At 48.6% G+C, this 23743-nt stretch overlaps 1 protein-coding gene and 1 long non-coding RNA gene across 6 annotated transcripts in view; one reads left to right on the forward strand and one right to left on the reverse strand.

Annotated features, from left to right (window-relative positions):
* The window catches only part of HNF1B (HNF1 homeobox B), a 53599-nt gene that overhangs the window by 2438 nt on the left and 27418 nt on the right, over positions 1–23743 (forward strand). For 3 of the 5 annotated variants that reach the window (XM_045490558.1, XM_045490559.1, XM_045490560.1), the window contains exons 2-4: positions 2848–3047; positions 8022–8208; positions 9869–10104. In XM_045490558.1, coding sequence (XP_045346514.1) covers positions 2848–3047; positions 8022–8208; positions 9869–10104 — 623 coding nt within the window. Of the gene's footprint in view, positions 1–2847; positions 3048–7943; positions 8209–9868; positions 10105–23743 lie in introns of all 5 variants that reach the window. The other 2 variants (XM_045490556.1, XM_045490557.1) reach the window with 1 other exon arrangement.
* LOC123604465 lies at positions 18541–23250 on the reverse strand. Its single transcript, XR_006715338.1, has 2 exons — positions 21616–23250; positions 18541–18973 (listed from the first exon to the last, which is right to left on the reverse strand). It is a non-coding gene; the product is annotated as an uncharacterized LOC123604465 (long non-coding RNA).

Here is a 23743-nt window from a genome sequence, read left to right on the forward strand (position 1 = left end):
ATTGCTAGCGGTTCCCAGGTCATTGCACGGTCGGCTCCTGAGCACTCCCTTTTTTGCCCACCCTGTTCTAAAGCCGAGAGAACAGAACTAAATTCACTCTTTGGACTGCCTGGACGCTCTTTATACCTCCTAGAAGGGAAAGGCGACAGGGGAAGGTCCGGGACTCAGTGTCGCCCAGCCCCGGGACCCGGGCTCCGGGCTCCGGGCTCGGAGCCTCCAGCGCCGGCCTCTGCCCTGGGGCGCCTGCAGCGTTTGCAAAGTGGGCTGCTCCCTGAGGAAGCCAGAGCTGAGGCTTCTTAAGGAACGCGGGGCGAGCCGTGCTGGGGTCCAGGGCTTTCCTGCTCGTGGGCAGCAAAGTCACGGTTGGAAAAGGAGCGTGCTGGGCCCACTCGGGGCGCTGGGGTCGGGCGTTTGACACCTGCGCCCCGAGCACGGTGGCGGCTCGTGCTTCTCCGGGTCCGTGTATTTTTGGGGATCGGAACTCCCCCCCCCCCCCATATAAGCTGTATTTCCAATGAACAAACGTAAGCGGCTCTCAGGGCGCTTCCCGGTGAACCCAGGTGAATTCTGTGGTCAGAGCTGGCAAGGTAGAAATAACTGCGCCATCTTACCCCTGACTCCTGTCCTCAGATGCGGGCTTAAAGGTTTGCTGCATTGCAGGGTTTCCCTGGGCTTTTTTTCTTTTTCTTTTTTTTTTTTTTTTAACCTTTCAATTGTTAGGCTAATATTTCTTTCCACAGAACCCTTCGCTCTAAAGAACTTTACACTATTTTGCTAGGTTTCTGAGACACACGAAATGAACACAGGTGAAGAAATTTGAACAAAACGGAAATAGTCAAAGAATCTGTTAAAGCGATATTAACTTTGAAAATCCAAACACTCTAACTTTTGAAGCAATTGTATTTGTTGGAAATGTTTTTCCGCCCTAAAAACCTCTGTGGAAATACTCGTCAGAAGTAAGCTTTAAAATGATCGCGGGTGTTTATAGGGGTATGTGCATTCCACGGACCTGTTAACACTACTTTTAGTCAAGGTGAATTTTACATGTGTGAAACTGGAACGTGTTTTCACATTTTTTGTTTTTGTTGTTAGCTTACTATGTTTTGTTACTTGAATGTAGCTTTATAGATACTCGGGAAATGTACTAACCTATATATAATTAATCTTAAAAGTTTGTCTTTCCCAAAAACATCTCCACCAAAGCCTGTGATTTCACGAATTTAATACCAGACTTGTTAAAATAGCCACAATTATTCAAATGCTTACAAAATATGTTTAAATTACTAGGTTTTTAAGTTCATCAAGCAAAAACTAATTTTATTTGACCTACGATAGGCACCATTTAGAAATGAACTGGCTATTTCATTTACAACACTATCTGTTTTGTCCTCTGCTTTACATGTTCTTTATTGTTTGGTATGAAACTAATTTTTTCCCTTTGTTTTTTTTTCATGTTCTATGAGGCTACTATGCACATCAGCATACAGTAAAGGGGTGCTGGGTCTGTTTTAAAAGTTAAATATACAGCTGTATTAAACAAACAGTACATGTGACGTATTGCATTAATACTTTTGTTCTATACTTTGCCTCATTTTCTTAATTTCCTGTTTTAAATTATATCTCTCACTTTTAAGTTAATAAGCAATAAAAGATACTAGCGAAGTTGAAAACACTTTAAATAAGTGCAGTTCAAAGGCCCTAATACATTGCTGTAAAGAGGCTTATGCGTGCCTGTGTTTATGAGAAATGAAAATCATACACAAGTTCTATCCCAAGCTTGAAATTTATGAAAGCCACTGCCTTCCAGAAACCCTTACCCTATATCAGGGAGGAACTGCAAGAATACAGGAAACCACGGCATTTGGAATGCTTAATATCTGATTCAGAAATTGAAAATATCCCCACTCTGTTTCATCTGAGAGGTGGGGCTCTGGTGACTTTTGTTTTTGTTTTTTGTTTTTTGTTTTTTTGTTTGTTTATTCTTGTAAGAGAGAGAGACAGAACACGAGCAGGGGAGGGGCAGAGAGAGAGGCAGACACAGAGTCGGAAGCAGGCTCCAGGCTCCGAGCTGTCAGGACAGAGCCCGACGTGGGGCTCGAACTCACGAGCCGTGAGATCATGACCTGAACTGAAGTCAGACGCTTAACTGACTGAGCCACCTAGATGCCCCTGTTTTGTTTTGTTTTGTTTTTTTAAGTTGCCTCACCTCACTGGAACAATTCTTCACTCCAGGAGGAACGTCATTGTAGTTCTTAAAACTTTTCTGAAACTCTGAAAACTGTTTAGCATTTGGCCAAGAAGTTCTCCTTGCTTCTTAGGAGATGGGCACACGTTTCACTCCAATTGCATAAGCTAAGACACCGAGACACCCATTCGGAATGGAAATAAGGTAGAAGAGGTCTAGCATCAGAACTGATGCTGGCCCCCATCATTGCAGGATCAGCCAGCCCCGCCCTGAGCTAATGGCATCTCCACTTTCCAGAAGTGGAAAATTCTTGCTTTCAGGTCCCTCACTTTCCAGGAAAATGGAGGAAAGCAAAACAAAATGGGAACTTTTCTTTCTGCTTAATGAGAGAGAGCGTTGATGGTGCTGTCCCATCCCTGAAGACGGGAAGTCCTCCTCACCTTTACCCTCCTGATCTCATGTGAAAGGGACGGAGTGTACTGTATGGAAGATTTCATCTCCCTTTTTTCTAGGTTCTGTTTTGGCCTCCCCTCTCTCCCAGGGATGGAGAAATGGGTGAAGATCAAAGTTTTGCAGAGAGTTTAGGTAAAACTCCTAAAAAAGAGAATCTTTCTCCCCAGACATCTTCCACCAGAATCCTAACCATCTGCTTATCTGTCTAGTGAGGACCCCTGGAGGGCTGCCAAAATGATCAAGGGCTACATGCAGCAACACAACATCCCCCAGAGGGAAGTGGTCGACGTCACAGGTCTGAACCAGTCACACCTCTCTCAGCATCTCAACAAGGGCACCCCCATGAAGACCCAGAAGCGAGCAGCCCTCTACACCTGGTACGTCCGAAAGCAACGGGAGATCCTCCGACGTAAGTGCTTTAATCCCCCCTCGACCTCAACCTGTGGTGATCTTTACCCTGATTCTGACCCCCATGGGATACCTCAGTTTCCCCTTCATTGAGAAGGCCTACATAGCACTTGGCAAATATAAGGAAGCTGGCAGGTGGATTTGGTTTCCATAGTTATTGTACAATGGATTGGCTTCAATCATTTTCTTTTCCCATGGTCCTTACTACCCAGCCAGCTACGTTGACAAGTGCTTAGTGTATGTAGTGTACCTTGAATTTTCTGGTCCCTGCTTCCAACACCCTTCTCTTTGAAGCCAAGTAAGTCACAGTGGCATATTGTCCCCCAAGTCAGCCAAGCAGCTCCCCCTTGATATATAACCACAGATCCGAGTTTCCAAGGAAGACATTTTGTAGCAATCAATAATATTGATCACTGTTCCTGTTCTCTTCCCTCCCCTCTGAAGAGAGCATACAAAATTGAAGATATTTTTATATATAGATGTACTCAGAACTCGACCCTGATATTTGGGAGGGCGGGGGGAGGGCGCGCGTGCATCCTGAAGCAACTCAAGGTGATTACTCACATTTACCAAAATCCATAAAGCTTTGAGACTTGAGCCAGTGACACTGCCTGATGAAGAAGCTTCTCTGGCTAAATCAGGACACAGCACAAGTGTCTGCATTTGGAACTCTGACCAATCAATACTTGTCATTTCCATCCCCATCCCCAAATCTCCTTTCTGTCCCAACATCCCTTCCTCCTAGTAATACCAAGAGATTTTTGTTTTGAAGTGTCGGGAAGTTGGAACAGCATTTGAATGATATTCTATGTTTATTTTAGGACAGCATACTTCCATTATCTTTTAATTATTTCCATCAGCCCCTTTCCTAGTAAAGTTTTGTATGAGCTTCTGCCCTTCCTGTTATACTATCCTCTGGGCGGTGGGCTTCTCTGTCTTTAAGATACCAGTTTCCACTGCCTTCCGGGTTGGAATTTCTCCCTTCTCACTGGATGGCCACTTTTTAAAATCATTCTTGTTTTCTGTCCTACACTGCTCTGAAGTGATTGTTTCAGTATTTATGGTCTCAATGTCTGTGGGCTGGAAAGGCCTTCATGGCAGAAGGAAAGGTTTTAGACCTCCATCTCCTATTGTGGCTGCTTGTCTGAAGCGTTAAATGGATAGATTAGAAGAAGCAAAGCGGCATAGGAGAAGAGGCCCACTCTGGGTTGACTCACCATCCATGGTGACTAGGCCTTTAAGAATTTGTGTGTCTGACATGAAGCAACTCTCTGTAATTCCTGAAAAGGCCTAGAACATTCTCAGGAGACAGAGTCTCCGAAGGCCAGGGAACCGTTGGGCCTGCCCTCGCTCCAATCCAAGCCCCATGTGGTGTCTCCAGTTTGAGCTGCCTCTCTGTATTCAATGGGAGTCCCCCCAGAAAGGAGAGGGAGACAGGAAAGGCCAGCGAGAAGCTTTGAAAAACACACAAGTCCTAGAAAGTTTCGCCACATGCTTGAGAAGAAACATTTTACAAAAACATACAACAGGCTCTGCCAGGGATTTTTTGAGTTATTGTTATTACTGTTTTAAAGCCACGTGAGACCTAAACCTTAAGAAACATTCCTTCATTCTGTAAATACTGTATGAACATCTATTAGGTGCCAAACACTGTGTGGGGCTGTGAGATACAAAGGCCCTCTTCTCCAGGGACTTACAGCCCAGTGGGGGAGATGATATGTTTGAGTGGATCATGACAGCAGCTTTCTAAGAGCTGTTATAAAGGTGTACACAAGGGGCAGCAGAGGAACTGCTAAATTGCCTAGAGACCTCACAGAGGGCTTCCTAGAGGAGGTGACGTTGGAACTAATTCTTGAAGGATGAATATAAGACACGTAAACATGGGATAAAAATTAGGAAATGAGATGAATAAAAGAGAGACACAAGTGAATGGGGTGTCTGGAAGGAGAAAGAAGTGGGAGAATTTAAAAAGATGATGCATGGGTGCCTGGGTGGCTCAGTCAGTTAAGCATCCAGCTCTTGATTTTTGGCTTAGGTCGTGATCTCACGGTCATGAGATCAAGCCTTGAGTCAGGCTCTGTGCTGACCGTGCGGAGCCTGTTTGGAATTCTCTCTCTCCCTCTCTCTCTGTCCCTCCCCCGTTCTCAAATAAATAACCTGAAAAAGATTACATAAATTTTCTTGAGAAACTAAAACTAATAAGTAATAATATTCATGGGCCCATCTGCACATAGAGAACCTGCTTGTCCACGCTGGCTCTGAGTCTGTAAAGAGGCTGTTGAAACCAGCTTCTCCAAGGTAATTTTTATGGGCAGTGAACATTTTCTGTCTCTCCGCTCCCCTCCCCCCACCCCGCATTAATCTAGAAGGAAGTGGAGGAGAGGTGGTAGAGGCCAGAGTTTGCTTCTTCAAAAGTTGAGAAGCTAGGGCCCTAAGGTGGGTAGAGCCTGGATGGTTCTGGGCCCCCACAGGCAATGTATCAAGGCTGATCCCGGCACACACATAGTTCTGAACACAGTGCCAGTGGCTGCCCCCTCAGAGGACAGCCCCGCGCTTCTAGGCGGCTGAGTGAGCCTCACACCTGCCACAGACAACAGTGGAGTCCATTGTATTACCTCCACCCAAGTCAGATTGGAAGGTTTTGGGCATGTATTGGTTGGGTTTTGTTTTTAGCAAGAGATGATGCATAGGCTGCTGATAAGGAACTTCGTGTCTTTAGGCTGGGTTATGTCCTGGCTGATGCCCCACGTTCGTGCGACTTCGGGCAGGTCCTGTAACCAGTCTGAACCTCTGTTTCTTCAGTTACAAAGTGGAGATAATGATACTTCTTGCATGTAGAGGTTGTGAGAACTAGACAAAGGGATATGCTTAGAGGACCTTGTACGATACCCCTCCAGGGGAGTGGTTCAATAAATATTCATGGTTATCACATCTCTTCATAGCACGTGAAGAGCCTCATGTTGATCCTGGGTCCTTGGGATTATCCATACTGGCTTTTGGCTCTTACTTATGGTAACTCCACAGGGTCACAGTGAGGAGAGAAGACCCTGAGCGGGGAACTTCTCTCTCTCCCTCTTATTGTCCCTGCGGTAAATGCACTAGTTGGCTGCCATGAAGCCAAATGACATAAGAGGTATGAAAGCACTTTGAGAGATATGGCGTCCATAGGAATTCGGGTCCCCATCACCATCCTGACTAGAGGTAGATGTTCTGAGAGACTGTTGAGTGCCCCTTAGGTGTTCACCCAGTCCCATTCCACAGGCAGGGAAGCTGAGGGCAGGGGGGAATTAGGTGACTTGGCTGGGACCCACCAGTATCCAACCGAGGCAGTGGCTTCCTGCCAGTAGATTTGGCAGAACTTTCTCTCAGGTATCTAAAGCAAGTGTTGGGAACCAGTGAAAACACCGCTTTAAGTAGCCTGAGAATCATCCAAAGTGGGTGGGGCCCAAATCAAAGGCCCCAGTGACATGTTGGGTCCATCCACTGAGGTGTCTGCTTGTACCTTGGCCAATCGGCAACCGGTTCAAACAAAGCCCAATACCACCTATCGCTGAGTCCTGAGTCCAGGCTGGTTAGAGGCCCACTGCTTCTGAAGATGGAACCAGATGGAAATGGATCCTTAGATTGGTAGTAAGTTCCCTATTGCCGGAGGGAATAGACTGGAAAACCACATGGTAGCATGTTGTCAAGGGGATTCAAGCATTAAATAGTAGCCCCGACTTTGAACCTTGGAGAATTTTGGATCGAGTTGCCTCTGAGACCTGCAGGAGGGACTCTAGGAACGAAGAAAGAAAAACATCAAGGTCCAGAACATGGGGACCAGGAGTTAGGAAATGAATCTGTTATGTGTCCTTGCTCAGCAGGGCGGTTGGCCTCTATGCTTATTCATCTGTAAAATGGAACTAATGACCCTGAACCCTGCTTCATGCAGATATGAGGAGGACAACAACAAAGTTCGCCCACAAGTAAATACCAAACCTCATTTAAACCATATAGGCTAGGGTGTCATCACTGGGTGAGCTGCCACCTTTTATTCATTCATTCAACCAAAAATGTATCGAGGGTCACTGTGTACCTGGACCCTGGGAATTGGGTGGACAGGGAGCATCATTTCATCTATATTTATCTTTCTCCAACTCATTAAATGCCAATGCTAGAAAGATCCTGTATCTGTAGACTTGTGCATTTCCCATCTTTTAAATGTGTAGGCAAGTCTGTGAGACATTTCCCTTTGGGGCTATTTCCCTCATAAATGGACCCCTGGACACACACATACACACCATCACCTTTGAAATGATCTGAAATCAGAGAGCTTCTTCTCTTTCTAATATAAAACTCCAGTTCTATTTATTTCAATGTACCAGTTGACAGGTTTGGGTCCTGGGTTTTTCTAAGAACATAGCATCATAATGTGGACCCCTAGGATCTATGAGGAGAGAGGAGAGGTGGGGAAAGCTGTTTTTAGTCTCTGAATATTTTGCCTAAGTGCAAACTGTACCTTTGAGCCCTTTCCCTCTAGACCTGAGACTTGGTTGAGCTCATCCTCTTGGACACCAAAACATAAGATGTCAGGATTCAGAGGGTTCCTTCATTGTCTGAGAGCCAGTGATCCAATGAAAACACATTACCACTAAAAACAATGGTTGGTCATATTTGAGCTCCTTTAAAGAAAGGAAAGGGGTGGCTTTGTGGGGCAGACTGAGGTGGGCAGAGAGGAGCCTATCATGAGCTTCCCCTCCGTACCCCACACCCCACATGTAATAACGGCAGATGGCAAAGCTTCGGGGAGAAGAATAAAGGTGTTTTTGTCTGTCCGTCCGTCCGTCTGTCTGTCTGTCTGTCTGTCTGCCAAGTGAAGGCTACAGACCCTATCAAATCTACTCCTCTCTCTTTGCAGAATTCAACCAGACAGTCCAGAGTTCTGGAAATATGACAGACAAAAGCAGTCAGGATCAGCTGCTGTTTCTCTTTCCAGAGTTCAGTCAACAGAGCCAGGGGCCTGGGCAGTCCGATGACGCCTGCTCTGAGCCCCCCAACAAGAAGATGCGTCGCAACCGGTTCAAATGGGGGCCCGCATCCCAGCAAATCTTGTACCAGGCCTACGACCGGCAAAAGAACCCCAGCAAGGAAGAGAGGGAAGCATTAGTGGAGGAGTGCAACAGGTAACACGACCAGAAACTCGCTCGAGCAGGCAGGCAAGCACACGGACCTGAGATCCATCCCCTCAGTCCCAGGATATTGAAATACTGATTATCCAGCTAAGTGTGGCTAAATTGGGGTTTCCCAATGTGTGTTCCGCGGAACCCCAATTTCAAGTCAAATAAGACTTGAATAAGTCAAATAAGTCTCAAATAATTTGAGAAACATCAGATGCATACTTCCTCTTGGGGAGTCATGGCATAAAGTAACACATTAAAGATTCCAAGAAGGCCTAGAGTCAAGAGACTTACTTGGCTTTGTTGAATTGATTGTTAGCTGTGGAATCTTTTTTTTTTTTTTTTCTGGGGGATATTTACACCATGAGCTATTATTGCAGGGAAGATACTCTGGAGAATCCTGGTCTAAAATATGCCAGTGAAATGAGAATCATGTGTCCGACCTCCATGCAGACTAGGGAAAAACCATTGGTCTAATAGGAAACTTGGCAGAAAAGACCTGGTCAGATCTGTCCAATCCACTCTGCCCACACTAAATAGAGTTCTTTTGGTATCTTAACAACTGCATGTAATTTTAAAGAAAACTGTTAGAAATCCTTGGGATATCTTATTTATTCATTCATTCATTCCTGCCATCCTCCCTGACTCCAACATTGATTCTTTTTAAGTTTATTTATTTATTTTGAGAGAGAGAGAGAGAGAGAGCGCGCACTCGCATAAGTGGGGGAGGGGCAGAGAGAGAGAGAATCCCAAGCAGGCTCCATGCTGTCAGCATGGAACTCAATATAGGGCTGGAACTCATGAACCATGAGATTCAGACCTGAGCTGAAACCCAGAGTTGGACACTTAACTGATTGAGCTACCCAGGTGTCCCTCCAACACTGACTTTCTTAAAAGTCTGGTCTTTGCTTTGGCCAACACCTGTGGTCTCTCTGTTTCTGGGCTGGGCTGGCTCTAGCAATAACATATGGCTGGGGAGGTCAGGCCAGGAAGGGGGAGGCAAAGCAGTCAGCTTGGACATGTCACAGCCTCTGTCCCCCTGCTAATGAGAAGCCCCCTAGCATCCAATGGTGTCTAAAAGTCTCTCTGACACGTGGAATTGGGGTTTCATGGGCAATGATAAAGCTGGAGACCAGCCACCTCGGCATGTTCTCCTTGTACCTCACCCAGCCTGCCTTTTGGGGAGGATTCCTGTGGCACAAATGAGGAATTGGTTTCCCTGGCACCCTTTGGGGGTATCCAAACCCCAAATGACCAGAAGTCCCTTTGAAGGGAATCAGAGCTAGTGAAGGACGTCACCTTTTGTAGGTCGGGAAGGGTAGCAACATAAGATGTCAAGAGGCCCGGTCTGGACCTTCTCCCTGAATTACCTGCCTCTCGACTACTCTCTTCTTGTCAGGAGCCACACCAGAGGCCTATGCCCCTCACTGACAGGGCCACAGAGCTTGTGCTGCAGCTGTGTTTGGCCCTATTCCCACCATGTCATCAGAGAACTACTACACAGGCTGGACTTTTCTCAGGACAGGCTTTTCCCCAGGATCTAGCTCTATCCTTGGCCTCTTCGTTCTCCTAACCAAGACCACTGGGATTGTATGTCTGGGGCCAAACACTGGCAAGCCTCCCCCGGCTGTCCTTGCTCACCATCTCCCCCACTGTCCATCCTCAGGGCAGAATGTTTGCAGCGAGGCGTCTCCCCCTCCAAAGCCCACGGCCTGGGCTCCAACCTGGTCACTGAGGTCCGTGTCTACAACTGGTTTGCAAACCGCAGGAAGGAGGAGGCGTTCCGGCAGAAGCTGGCCATGGATGCCTACAGCTCCAACCAGACGCACAACCTGAACCCCCTGCTCTCCCACGGCTCTCCCCACCACCAGCCCAGCACCTCTCCTCCAAATAAGCTGTCAGGTAAGCCCAGCCCAGGCCTCACTGCCTCGGCAGCCCAACCATCTTGCTTCCCGCCATGGGTCTCATCTGGGTCAAGACTTTTCAGAGGAGGAAATGCTCTGGGATGGTGCTCAGGCTGGCCTCCCGTTGCCAGAATGTTCTTGTGAAAACAGTGTTTGGCTGTGGTCAGGTTTCCTCTGAGTCCTTGCTCAGCCTCCAAGAGGCCCTCTCCCAGTCTTCTCTGGTCCCCTTTCTTCTCCCTGTGTGGCTGCTGACTCAGCAAGTCAGTGCGACTGTCAGATTAGACGGAGAGGCTGCCTTATTGGCATGCCAGGTCCACACTGCGGGCAGAGGGGTCACCTCCTCCACCCCTGTCCATATCCTACCCCAGGGCTCTGTCCAGCTCCAGCAGGAGGAGCCCAGGGGCCTCTGGGGAAGGGCCACTCTGTTGACAGTCTCTGCTTGTTCTCTGCCAGAGTTTGGGTGGAAACAGCCACATAAAGTCTTTGCACGGATGAATCGGCCAAAACTCATTGAGTACCTACTGTGTGCCAGGTCCCAGCCTGGATTAGCATGCCTCTGCTGTGGGGTGTGGGTTTATCAGGGTGGAAGCCCTATATGCTGAGTGTTCCATCACACATAGTCTGAAGGCACTTCTCCGCCTGGGGCTTAGTTCTTCCAGGAAAGCTGGCTTCCCAGAATTAGGATGCTTATTGAGGCCGGCGTCGTGCCCATGTAGAAAGAGTATGGCATGGTCTCCCGCCTGCTCTGGGGAAGGGCTTGCAAAAGGAGAACCAAGCACCATTTCCAACTCAGGGTTGGTTCTGAAGTCTGTTGCTTCCTTGCCTGCTGGTTGCTCCACTGCTTGGAGAGCCCTGAGGTCTGGGGCTGGCCTAAGTATTGGGGGGCCCAAGCTTTTGTTCCACTCTGTGCTCCCACCAGGATCTCTGGGAGCCTGAAACTGTCCGGCATGAAGCCAGGGCCAGGGCTAGGGGCTTCTCTGGATCCAACTCCCATAGAAGGGGGGGCTCAGCCACATGGGGAGTAAGTTTTGGTTACTCTTGAGAGGCAGAGGAGCCCCTGATGGACACTGGTCCGATTGCAGAATAACCCAGTGCCTTAATGGAAATTCAAAGCAGGGTTCAGAGGGCAGTGGCAAACGGCATGTGGCCAGCACTGAGCAAGACTGGAGCACTTGCCGCCCGCAGTGATCCACGGAGCTGGCTCTGGAGCTGTGGGGGGCGTGGTTGGGGCAAGGGGCATTATTGAGGAGACAATGGCTATTGTGTTGGGACCTGTGATCTCCACACCAAAGTCAGGGAGCCTGCAAACCAAACAAAGGCCCAGCAGCTTTCTGACAAGCTGGGGTTGTGGTGAGGTCACCACAGGGTCGTTAGCTTAGGCCTTCTGTATATGGACAGGAGACAGAGAGGGGCTGGAGGGACAGGGGCAGGTCCTGGAAGCTGAGCAGGGTGGGTGGAAAATACAGTCCCAGAGCCCTCTGAGTGGAGTCCCAGAAGGCATGGCCCACTTGGAGTGGGTTCTCTGGGGTATCCCTAGATGTTGGCCTTTGAAAAAAATCATGGAATGCTAGAACTGGGCAGAACATCAAAGAAGGAAACTGAGGCTCAAAAGAAGCAGTGACTTGCCAAAGTTATACAGAGCGATGGTGGCAGACGGGACTGGAACTCAGGCCTGCTGATTCCCACTTGGTACAGCATAGATGCACGTGTGTCCCTGCCCACAGGAGTATATTGTCTTCTTGGGAAGACATTGTGCTGGCATGGAGGGCCCAGAACCATCTAGGGACCAAGGCTGTCTTTCAGGGCTTTGTGTGTCTTTCTAGGGAGAGACTCCTATTTACAGAGCATTAATTATGGGACATTGTATATTTTCAGTGGCTGCCCTTCCCCTCTGCCTTAATTTTCACTCGGGGCTCATCAGGATAGTCCTTTCCATGCCCAGAGAGTGGATGCTCTGGACTTAGTTTTGAAGCCCACATCTAGCCAGCCAGATTGATTCCCATAACTGCAGCGTGACCCAGACATGTAACTTCTCTGAGTCTGACTTTCCTGTCTGTAAAATCAAGAAGTCAGACCTACCTCATCAGGTCCACGTGAGGATTAAATGAGAGAATGTATAAACACCATCTTTCCAAATAAACTGTAATTGCTATCATTATCACTCTTGTTATTACAGCGGTGGGAAGGACAGGCAGCAGAAATCCATTTCCTTCTAAATTTCACACACTGGGGCATTATTCCTAAGAGGCAGTGACATGTGACCTGGCCTTGGGAGTGGAAGCAGAAGCGGCCACTGGGCTGGGGCCTGGGGTGCAGGATGCTGGCATGCGTGTCTGTTTCCCCCTCTCAGGTTGCCAGGGGGGGCACGTGAGGTGTAATGGGGCTGCTGGGGAACGCACCCAGGGCTAGGCCGACAGCAGGCTGGAGCCCAGCACTCAGGGAGGGCTATGGTCCAAAGAGCCTCATGGTGCACTTCCTATCATGGGCCCCACGGCCAAGGTACGCTCTCTAACGAACCCCAGAATGTACGTGGGTGTAGAATACAAAACGAGCTCTGTGGAGGCCAAGGAGAGACCAACACCCAGAGTCAGCAGCAGCACCAAACACCCTCCAAGGCTAAGCTGGGGAGACAAGGCCCCGATCTCCCTCCCCCGCACTCCCTCCCCTCTGAACGCCAGCCTCTGAGCCAGGAGGACTGGAGGCACTTTAGAGACAAATCTTTCCCTTGAACCTTCTTCCTGGAGAGGAGAGCATCCCTTCCCTAACGAGCCACCTTCTCTCCCAGCCACTCTGGGTGTGCTGTGGCCCACTTGCCCACGGTGACCACAGTGTGACCCTGGTCCTGGAATGTCCGGCACAATAGGAGTGGCAGGAGGAGCACTTTGCCTCTGTCAGCGGCTGATTGGTTACAAGGTGCCCTACAAACATGCTGTCAGCAGAATCAGCTGTTTTCGGCGTTGCCCCTCCCGGCTTTACAGTCACACACCAGCATGCAGCCCAGGGTTGTCATGGCTTTGTCTCCCTTATGCATGCTTAATTGCCAATTAAGTTGGGGCTTTGAACCAGCCTGGCTGCCGCTGATGGGCCTTCATCTTTCCAGTGAGTGTCACAGGGGCACCCTTTGTTTGCTCTTCTTGGGGGCCTGAAGTTACTGTAGCAGGCTGCAGGCGGCCATTTATCTTCAGCCTGCAAGGCCTTTATCTGCACACACACCCCCCCCTCCCAGCCCTGCTCTCGCCAGCAGGAGCTGTCCCTGGTTATAGGCCCCATGACAGCCCATTCTGAGGCCATTGAGCAGGCCCGGAGTGATGGCCCCTACCTCCATTCTGGAGTGGAATCAAGAGAAAGGCCCCCAAAAGGTCAGAGAGCAGGGCTGTGGCGAGGAAGGGGACTGGTTGGAGACAGGTGCTTGTATTGATTGGCTCGAGGAGGAGGAGGAGGAGGAAGTTGGCGTGGAATGGAAGCTGGGCTAGCCTTGGCCCAAGCCTTGGGGCCAGGCTGCATGATCTGTGGTGGCCTGGCTCACTGTACCCTTTGCTCCAGCCTGCAGCTGTCTGCGACAGCATGGGGGGAGCGGAAGGTCTTCATCAGCTTTCATTCAGCCCACACATCACGTCTTCACTCTTCTATCATCTTTTGGGAAGGAGATTGAGGCTCATTCTCCCAGAGGTGAGAGGAAGCCCTTCCAGAAGAATCTTTGGGTACCCTGATGGACAGCCTCTTTAAGTGGAGACCTTTATTTCTGTGGCTGCTTACTCCTGCTTCTCTTGCCCTTTCTCCAAGCCTAGTGGACTTGATGGTCAGATCAGAGCTTGAAACCCAGAGAATCCTGCCTCCCACCTCCCCCTTGTGGCTTCTCGCATGCCCTACCAAGTCACCCACAAGAGTCCAAAGACTGAGTCTTAGACAAATCAAACTCTGGGCCAGGATATCTGTGTGGTTGCTGCTGCTTTCCCTGATGCTGAAACCTGTAGGACCCAAGGAAATCTCAAAAGTGCCTAACAGAAGGGTTATGGCTAATGTGAATAATCATAACAGCTAGTGTTGATTAAATATTTCCTGGGTTCCAGGCCCTGCCCTGAGCGCCTCCATGCATCATCTTATCTAATTCTCATGACAACCTTGTAGGGTAGAAACTTTCTGTACCCATATCCCCATTTTACAATGAACGAAGGTGAGATGTTTGGAATGTAAATAATTTGCCCAAGTTCATATAGTTAGCAAGCAGTAGAGACAGGTTTTGAACTTACACACTGACCATCTCTTCTGCTTTACGCAGATGCTAAGAACTTTTCAGGCATGGAAACCAACACACACACAATACCCCCACAGTCCCTTCTTTTCCCACATTCTTATTGCTCCCCTCTGAAAGACAAAAGGCTTTAGGAGAGCATGGCCAAGGATGGGGGTCTCTCAGTCTGGCTAGTTTACTGCTTCCCCTGCACCAACTGTTGCCCCTGACCAAGGTAGATTCTGCACTCTGCAGAAAGAGATGTGAGCCCCCTCTTCCACCACCCCATCCCCATCTGGGCAGGGATTTGAACTGCCCTTGCAGTCGGCACTGTCTGGGGCACTAAATGCCTTAACAACTTAATGGGGCTTCTGAGACAGCCCGGTCACCTCAGCTCACCTCTGAAGCTCCGCCCCCTCCCCGGGCAGCAGACAAGGGGCGGGGCGTTTATGAGGGTGGTCGTAAAAATATTCATCTCGGCAGCAAAGGTCCCCATAGTAAATAAGCCCTATTGTCCCAAAGTAGCAGCTTATTTCAGTTCAGAAAAGAAACAAATGCCACGTTGAAACATCTGGTGTTTTAGGAAACCCTTTTGTACTGACTGGGAGTCCAGGGGTGGACCTGGCTCCACGGTTCTCCTTCAGAAGGACTTTATCTGACGGCCATTTTATCTGCTGAATTTGAAGGTCATTTTATCTTGCGGAACCACCCCATCGGCTGCCGCTAGATTGAGGAAGACAATCAGGATATTAATGAGATTAAGAGGCCCAGCCTTCAGAGATTCTGCTGGCAACCTCCTCCTGATAGTGGACCGAGCCTGGTCTGCATACAAAGAAACCTGGCTGCTGGGCTGGTGGGGCTCAGAGCTTGTGCACAAAGGAGCCAGGAGATACTGGAGTGCTATCACTGTAGGCAGCCCCGTGGGCCATGCCTAATCCCCCTGAAGGACCCTTAGAAGATTCAAGGACTCCTTGTTGCCTCCAGTCAGCACTGAGGAGGAAGGAAACTGCCAGTAAACACACAGCCCCTGCCTGCAGGTTATAGAAGTGCCCTTGGAATCTGTTTGTTGAAGGTTTGATGGGAACGGACAGGAACTTGGGGGGAATTAAGCACCAGAGGTACAGAGAGCGGCCAAAATCTGTGCAAGGGCCTTTGAAGCTAGCTGCTCGATGGGAAGGCACAAGATCTGGCATTTTGCCTCTACCCACTTTTCCATGAGAAGTACAAGCACAAATGGGGAAGCTATATATATATACATATATATATATATATATATATATATATATATATATATGTGTGTATATATGTATACATACACACACACACACATACATACACACCCACGTATATGAAAATTCATATATATATGAATGAAACATAGCCCCAAAATAAGGTCAAATGAAGCATTCAGTTGTGGTTATCGTCCTAGGAACTCTGGTATAGGGGTTGGCAAACTTTTTCTGTAAATAATTTAGGCTTTTTGGGCTGTATAGTCTGTCTTCACAATTACTTGACTCTGCCTTTGTGGGATAAATGTGGCCATGAACCATATGTAAACAAGCGAATGTGGCTGTCTTCCAACAAAACGTTATGTACGGGACTGAGATTCGAATTTCCTATAATTTTCAAATATCACAAAATATTCTTCTTTGGATTTTTCCCCCAACCGTTTAAAAAGGTAAAAGCCAAGCTGAGCTCATGGGTCCCACAGACTGCTTTGGCCTGTTTGGACCACAGTTTGCGGACCCCCACTCTAGGATAATGGTTCCCAATACCTTGCCACACTTTAGAATCAACTAGGGAGCTTCTAAAATCCCAATGCCCAGTGGTGCCTGGGTGGCTCAATTGGTCAAGCATCCAACTCTTGATTTCGGCTCAGGTCATGATTTCACGGTTTATGAGTTCGAGCCCCTCATTGGGCTCTGTGCTTACAGCACAGAGCCTGCTTGGTATTCTGTCTCCCTCCTTCTGTGCCTCTCTCCTGCTTGCTCTCTATCGCTCTCTCAAAATAAAAATAAATGTTAAAAAAAATGTAAAAATCCCAGTGCCCAGGCTGTGCCATAGATGCCTGACCATCACCCGGACATGTGATACAGATTGAAGATAATCTGGGGAAATGCTTTTCTAAATCCAGTGGACGTAGCAACGAGTCATAGACTATGCAGGCAGACCTGAATTCCAACCTCAACTTGGCCTGTGTGACAATGGGCAAATCTCTGGGATCACTAAGCCCCAGTGTTTCAATTTGTAAAACGGGACACCAACTCATGCAGAGGCTATGAGGATTAAATGAGCTGGTGTATGTAAAGCACCCTGGATGTAGCAGGTGCTCATGAATGGTAGCTATTGCCATTCCTTGCAGGGCCTTGTTTTGGGTTTTTATTCCCCCTCTTTCTCTCTGTTCCTCTTGGAGGTTTCTTTCAACCCTGACTTTTGGAGAATTTGAAGGGTTTCCAACTAGACACTCATCTTGGTGTTTGTGGCAGATTAAGTCTGGCTTCTTGTATAATACGGTTTCTCATTCTTCCAAGGACTGCTCTGTGACATCCATAACACATGTCCAGTGCCATATCCAGTACTATAGGCATTTAGAGCAAAAAAACAGAGCTGGGAAGCACCAAGGATTGTGGGGAGGGGCGGAGGCTCATGACCATGTAGCAGGAGGTCAGGTTCATAAGATGACCCTGAATTTCCTGTAGGGCATTTTTCTCCTTTAATTTAAGGAGGCGCGAGCACCCTGCTTGTTAGTAATTAGCCCTGGGATCCTGCCAATTAGAGGGGGTGTGGTACTTTCTTGGTGGAAGCCTGATCAGAGAAGCTTAATGGCCTTTGTTCTTAGGAGGGAAGCTCCCCCAAATTTCAGGCACAAGAGCAGTAAGAAGGGGAGGGTGGACACAGCTCCTGCAGTGAACGCAGGAAACCTCAGAGGCTCCAGAGGGCTGATTCTCTGGAAGCTGCTTCCCTCAGCCTGTGAGCCTGCATCTGCCTAAGATACGCCTTCCTGTTGCCCTCTGCTCTGGCTTCAGCAGCCCGACAAAAGCACCACTGTGTAAGTTTAGCCACTGAGGAGTCAACCGATGAAGCCCAATCTCTAATGCTTTCAGGAAGTCAAGAACCATCTTTCTCAGAACACACACTCACCTCCCTCCCAAGCTGGAAGAACACCATGCAGATATCTTTAGTGTTTAATGACTCTCCCAGGGAAGTCTCCATCCCCTGAGGCAAACTGCCTACCGGCAGGCCCTTGCCTGGACTGCACTCAAGAAGGGTGTATCTGGGTAGCAAGGGGTAGCATCCCCAAAGAGGCTTGGGTTTGATCTATGGTTCTTTCACTCTCCAATGGTTACTTGGGCTCTTTGAACCTCAGTGTGTTCATCTATAAAATAGGGATCAGGGATGTGCTGTCTGTCTCCTCAGGGCCGATGTGAGGCTTAAGTATGATAAAGGGCCCAGCAACAAGGTGCCTGACAAGGTATTGTTGGGTTGGCTCAGGAGCCCTTAGGGCCTTGAGAGAGAGGAAGAGCTTTGGGTTTCCTTGGGTTCTTGACTAGGGTGTGGCTTGCAGTTTCACCCTGGAAGTTTCCTTTTCCATGAACCCTGCTTCTCATTTGAGACATCAGAAACCATGAAACCCAAGTATCGGCAAGACCTGTGCTTCTTACACCTCCATCCCAGCCCACATAAAAGGCATCTTGGGAGCTCATTAAAAACACCCACATCTCCCCCACCTACACCTTTTAGAATCAGAACTTGATGTTGTGGGGGGCGGCGGGTCAGGCGTGGAAAGTGTCAATAAACTCTCTAAGAAATTTGGATATACAGTCAGGGCTGGACATCACAAGGCCAGATGGAGCAGGAGGGTCCTGAAGGGGTTGATGATGATCCTGAAGGCCCTTTGCTAAACTAGGAGAGGTGAGGCAGCTGGGGGAAGGGCCCTGGACTAGGATTCAGGAGACCTGAGCCGCGAATGAGAAGGGGTGACCTTGGGCCAATCACCTAACTTCTCAGGGATTCTGGCAAATGAGGGTGTCGGACCTTTCAGCTCTGACAGGTGAGTATTTGGAGATTGCATGTAGCATCAAGTGTTGGGGCCCAGGCCCCTGCTGCCTGAAGTAGCAGAGGGACTTTGGTCATTGTGATATCTTATTGTTAAGCTCATCATCTGTCTGTCTCTCGCTCCTTCCCCATTTCAGGAACTGTGTGCTGTTACAATCCTTCCACCTTTATTAGGGACCATTAGAGCTTTACAGCAGCGGCAGATTGGGTGGGGCCAGTCACAATAAACAGATTTATAATGGGTGTAAACGAGACACCTATCACTGCTGAAGGTTAACACTTTCGGGGCCTTTGAGTGGCAGCCTGCATGCCCATTGCCTTCTGGCCCTACCCAAGGCAGGGTGCCTCTTCCTGGTCAGCACCTCTTGGACTGGGTTGGTGATGAAGCCCAGGGAGTTCTTGTTCAGCGAGCGGGGAAAACCTCTGAATAACATCTCCCATTTGTGTCACATCAATTTGCATGGTGGGTACAAAATAGCTGCTTGATTTATCTCAAGATGTTTTACCAATGGAAACAGAAACAAGCCTTCTCCTCCTTCTTGAGAATCTTCCTGCTGGGTGAAGTATAGGGTTTGCATCCCTATAGGTCAAAGAAAAAGAAAGAAATCCAGTAAATCTCATTCTTCCTGTGAGGAAAAGTAGTTCCCGGAGTCTCTAAAACTGTGTATGTATGCTGAGTGGTGGAATTCCAGGCTGTACCCACATCGAAGCCCGAGTTGGCTTTCTTCACCACTATGTCTCCAGTCCATAACCTGTGCCTGGCACGTGGTGGACATTCCATTATTTGTGCGCTGACCATATCTATTATAAAGGGCTTCTTGTCCAAAACCTGAATGCATAAATCCCCTATTTTGTAGTCTGTTTTTCAGGTTTAGAGTTAAACTGACAAACTCCATAGTTTGTCTCGTTTTACGTAACATAGTACATATTATGATTTAAAGCATATTTTCCCTTTTCTAGAAACAGTGACATCCAGCTCTACTTTCATTGATACTGCTTAACCAAAGTATACAGTGTACACACACACACACACGCACAACCTCCAACATTTAATGTTACCAGGAAGTTTTCAAAGAACATATTATTGGGGTGCCTGGGTGGCTCAGTCAGTTGAGCATCAGACTCTGGATTTCAGCTCAGGTCATGATCCCCGGGTCGTGGGATGGAGCCCCATGTTGGGCTCTGTGCTAAGCGTGGAGCCTGCTTAAGATTCTCTTTCCCTCTGCCCCTCTCCCCTGCTCACATGTGCTTGCTTGTTCTCTCTCTCTCTCTCAACATAAAAGAGAGCATATTATTATTCTTTTTCTCTTAATGTTCTACTGGTTTAGTTTACTAGCTTAGTCTACTAGTTTAGTTCTACTAGTCAGCTTAATGTTCTACTACATTAGTTCCTATTATAATTTCTTACCAGCATGTCTTGGACAAGAAAAGAGCTAGAATAGCTCTTCCTGAGTTTATGTTGAATGAGCCAAGGTCTAGAAAAGGGCCTGGGTTTTTCTTGCAGATCAGAGTCATTTGGAGAGATGGCTCTAAGCAGCTGCCATCCTTGGGGGACTGCTCCCTGAGTGCTTCACTGGTGCTCCTGTTCAGTGGAAGCCAGTAATCATCCAACCTCCAAAGCCTCAGCCCGATGCCTGGTGCAGCCTGGGACCAGCGTCCATGAGCTGGTACCCAATGGGTATCTGTCATGATGCTGCTGCTGCTGCTGGGGGAGCTGCCTCCAACGGTGGTGACGAAGAGGCTGGGGTCTGGCCAGGCAAACTCCCATAACGGGGCAGCTCTGACACTTGCCAGGCCTCAAAGGATCTTCTCCCCGGGTGTCACTTCCCAGCGGGGCCCTGCTTATGAATGGGTCGCAGTGGAAAACCTCTCCTTTCTAAGGCAATTTTATGAGCCTTTCAGTCACAATACAGATGTCTGTTTTTAGGACCTTACTTTTATGTGGACACCCAGTGGCTCAGTCTGCTGATGGCTTTATAGCCTTCTTCGTTCCCCAGATCCACTAGAAGCGTCATCGTCCTCCTCGCCAGCCAGGCCCAGGGGCCTTTGTTACAGCTACATTACCCCTCCCTGCAAAGGCTGCCTCTGAGAAAAGAGACCCCAGGAGCCAGACTGCGGCAGGGCTCTGTCTGTCCTCACAGCCTTTAGGCCTAACGATGTCCACTTTTAACCCTTCTAAGTTTTCACTCCAGCTTCCTTTGGAGAAAAAGGCATTTAAGTGACATTTAGTGTTGCCACAGTAAATTCCCATTAATTGATCCTTCCTCAAAATCAACCCGATGAGCTTCAAACTGGGTTCTAACAGAGTGAGTCCAAATTCGGGCTTCCCACCCACAGCCCCAAACCTTTAGAAATGCTCAGCCTGTGCCCATGGAAGCACCCATTTCAGCACCCCCGCACTCTGCTTAAAACATCTTAGGTAGTCAGAGTTATGCTTAGGCCCCAAGAAGTCAGGAATGGGTAGGCCCCCTACAGGCACCCCCATTGGCCTTTTTCACACTAGGTAAAGCACTAATGAGATCCAGGCTGCTTCGTAAGCAATACTCCTCGGTGCACTCACCCTGCGCCTTCAAACACAAAATCACCCCAATGTGTCAGTGCTATTTCTATTTTGATTATATTTTACTCTCGCTTTCTCCTCCTCTCTCACTCCCCCTTCCTCCTTCTTTAAGGGGCATGCCTCCCACTAACCTCAGCAAAATCAGGAGACCTAGAGGAGAAATGTATACCACCGTCGCTTTTGCACCCCTCAGCTCCACAGACCATGTGGAACCTGGTCATCAGTTGCTCATTCCGCCAATATTTACCGAGCGCCTCTCACAGGCTAGGCTCTGTGCGAGGTGCTGAGGACACAGTGGAGACCACAGGCAAGGTCTTGCCCTCGTTGGGCTTACATTCCAGTGACAGAGACAGTCAAGAAACGAGTAAACAAAATCATTTCAAACTCCTTGGGGGGGGGGGGGGCACCTGGGTGGCGCAGTCGGTTAAGTGTCCGACTTCAGCCAGGTCACGATCTCGCGGTCCGTGAGTTCGAGCCCCGCGTCGGGCTCTGGGCTGATGGCTCAGAGCCTGGAGCCTGTTTCCGATTCTGTGTCTCCCTCTCTCTCTGCCCCTCCCCCGTTCATGCTCTGTCTCTCTCTGTCCCCAAAATAAATAAACGTTGAAAAAAAAAAAAAAAAAAAAACCAACTCCTTGGGGGGTCACGATGGAGGCTCAACCTACCTGGAATCAATTTGGGGCTTACGGGGAGGAAGAAGAAGGGTCGGCTTCAGGACGCCGCTGACTCGCTAGGGGCCCCTTCACAAGAGGTAGTGAAAATAACCTCTTCCTCTTCGAACCTCAGCTTTCCATTCTGTCGCATGGGCATCCGTGACACATTGAGAGCAGGCTGCGTAAAACACTCACAGATGTGAGGACTTCTCAAGTTCTCGAGTGCCGGCCTGGTTTCTTTCACTTGTAACAGTGGCCTCTGGGCTGAAGGGCTTGTTGCAAAGCATCTGATGTTTGCCTGCAGAAACGGGCTCTCCAGTAAGGACCAGGCATGCTGGCCAGTTTCTGTGGCCCTCCTCCCTCCCCACATGTGTGATTTTCTCAGGTGCACTGTGCAGGTCAACTTCTGTTCTCGGCCAAGATGCTTTTGATGGAAGACGATTTTTTTTCCCCTGTTGGTTACATTTGCTTTGATTTTTATAAGAAAACCAGTTTGTGGGCTTTCCTTAAGTATCACTCAACTTTTACTCCTTGAGTTCAAGAATGTTTACCGTCCCCGCAGGCCTGTCTGTGTTTCTCCTCTTAGGAACTGGGCTCCTAACCCAGCCACCTCGGGTAGAAAGAGATGTGGAATTAAAACCCAGCCCAGTGTTTCAACTGCTTCCGCCTTGCATCAGCTTTTTTCCTCTCAGGCTTTCGGATTTTTAATCTGAACTCTTCGCAAATGTTAATCTTTATCCCCAGAGGGGAGGGAATAAGAGCTGGTGGTAGTCCCGTGTTACCAGTGAGGAAACTGAGGCAGCCGTGCTATCTCCTTTATTTAAAGCTTTTATTTCTGGACCTCCCAGTTCACATTCTTTTATCCCAGATGAGCCTCTCAGACGGTCACTAGACTGAATCATTTGCGTGTCTGCCTCTTTTCTCAAGAAAGTGACTCCTCTGTGGGGAGAGGGGGAATGGATTTCTGAGGATAGGTTCCCGGGCCTAATTCTGCCTGGCCCCCTCCCCGGCCATATGTGTTGGCGTCATAGGAAAGACAGCTCTGTCTACCCATAATTGATGGGCAGAGTTGTTTCCTTTGGGAGGAGCTTTCTCTGTCGCACGCTCCCGCTTGCCTGGGTTTAAATTCCCAGGTTCTAGACCCAACAGGGTTGGGCTGTGCTCTGCATGAGGTTAGAAACACAGGGGAAGAATGCGTGTGACAGAGCTCTGGCCAGTTGAGTAATGTTTACTCTGTTGGTGGCTGGGACGCTCATTCGCGCTGGCAGAGGTCCATCAGCCGGAGGAACATTCCTGCATTATCAGGGATGGGAGATTGGTTTTGAAATGTCAAGGGTGAAAGGCATCCCACCAGATCCTGGGTGAGGCTCACAGACCCCAGTAAAAAGGACCCCCTCGCTTCAGCACCAAAGGCCACGTGGGGGCAAGCTGAACCTCACGTGGCCCAGGAGGCCACACCTCCCACTTTTCTTCTTGCTAAAAAGAGCGATTCTGGTCATGTTTTCCTGGCTGACGTTGCTCTTCTCTTTGCCTGGCATTTTCTCTCTGAGCAAAACCCGGTGTTTCTCTTACCTTATTTAATTCATTCATCGTTATGGCTTCTGAGGAAGGAAGATCCATATACCCATCTTGTAGATAAAAATACCAAGACCCAAAAGTTGATTGGTCCAGAATCATCAAGGCAGAGAGACAGAAAGAGAGAGGGTATTAGTTTCAAGTGTCTAGTTGCTGGTGTCCTGTTGATTTCTGGAATTGTGGAATTGGGGTCTCAGCTGCTTTTAGAAGCTTTAAGAGAGGGGTGCCTGAGTGGCCCTGTCAGTTAAGCATCTGACTTTGGCTCAGGTTATGATCTCATGATTCGTGGGTTTGAGCCTGTGTTGGGCTCTATGACAGCTCAGAGCCTGGAACCTGCTTCAGATTCTGGATCTCCCTCTCTCTCTCTCTCTGCCCCTTCCCTGCTCACACTCTGTCTGTCTCTCTCCCCAAGATAAATAAAACATTTAAAAAAATTTTAGAAGCTGTAAGAGGGCTATAGTTCTAAGTCCCTGAAGCACAGGTTTCTGAAAAGTCCCCGTGGTTGATTACTCCCTAAGCAGGTCCTCTCTGGGGTCCCTCCCACAAGGCAGTTGTGTCTGTCTTT

This window comes from Leopardus geoffroyi, chromosome E1 (genome assembly GCF_018350155.1).
Source record: "Leopardus geoffroyi isolate Oge1 chromosome E1, O.geoffroyi_Oge1_pat1.0, whole genome shotgun sequence".
Classification (NCBI taxonomy): domain Eukaryota; kingdom Metazoa; phylum Chordata; class Mammalia; order Carnivora; family Felidae; genus Leopardus; species Leopardus geoffroyi.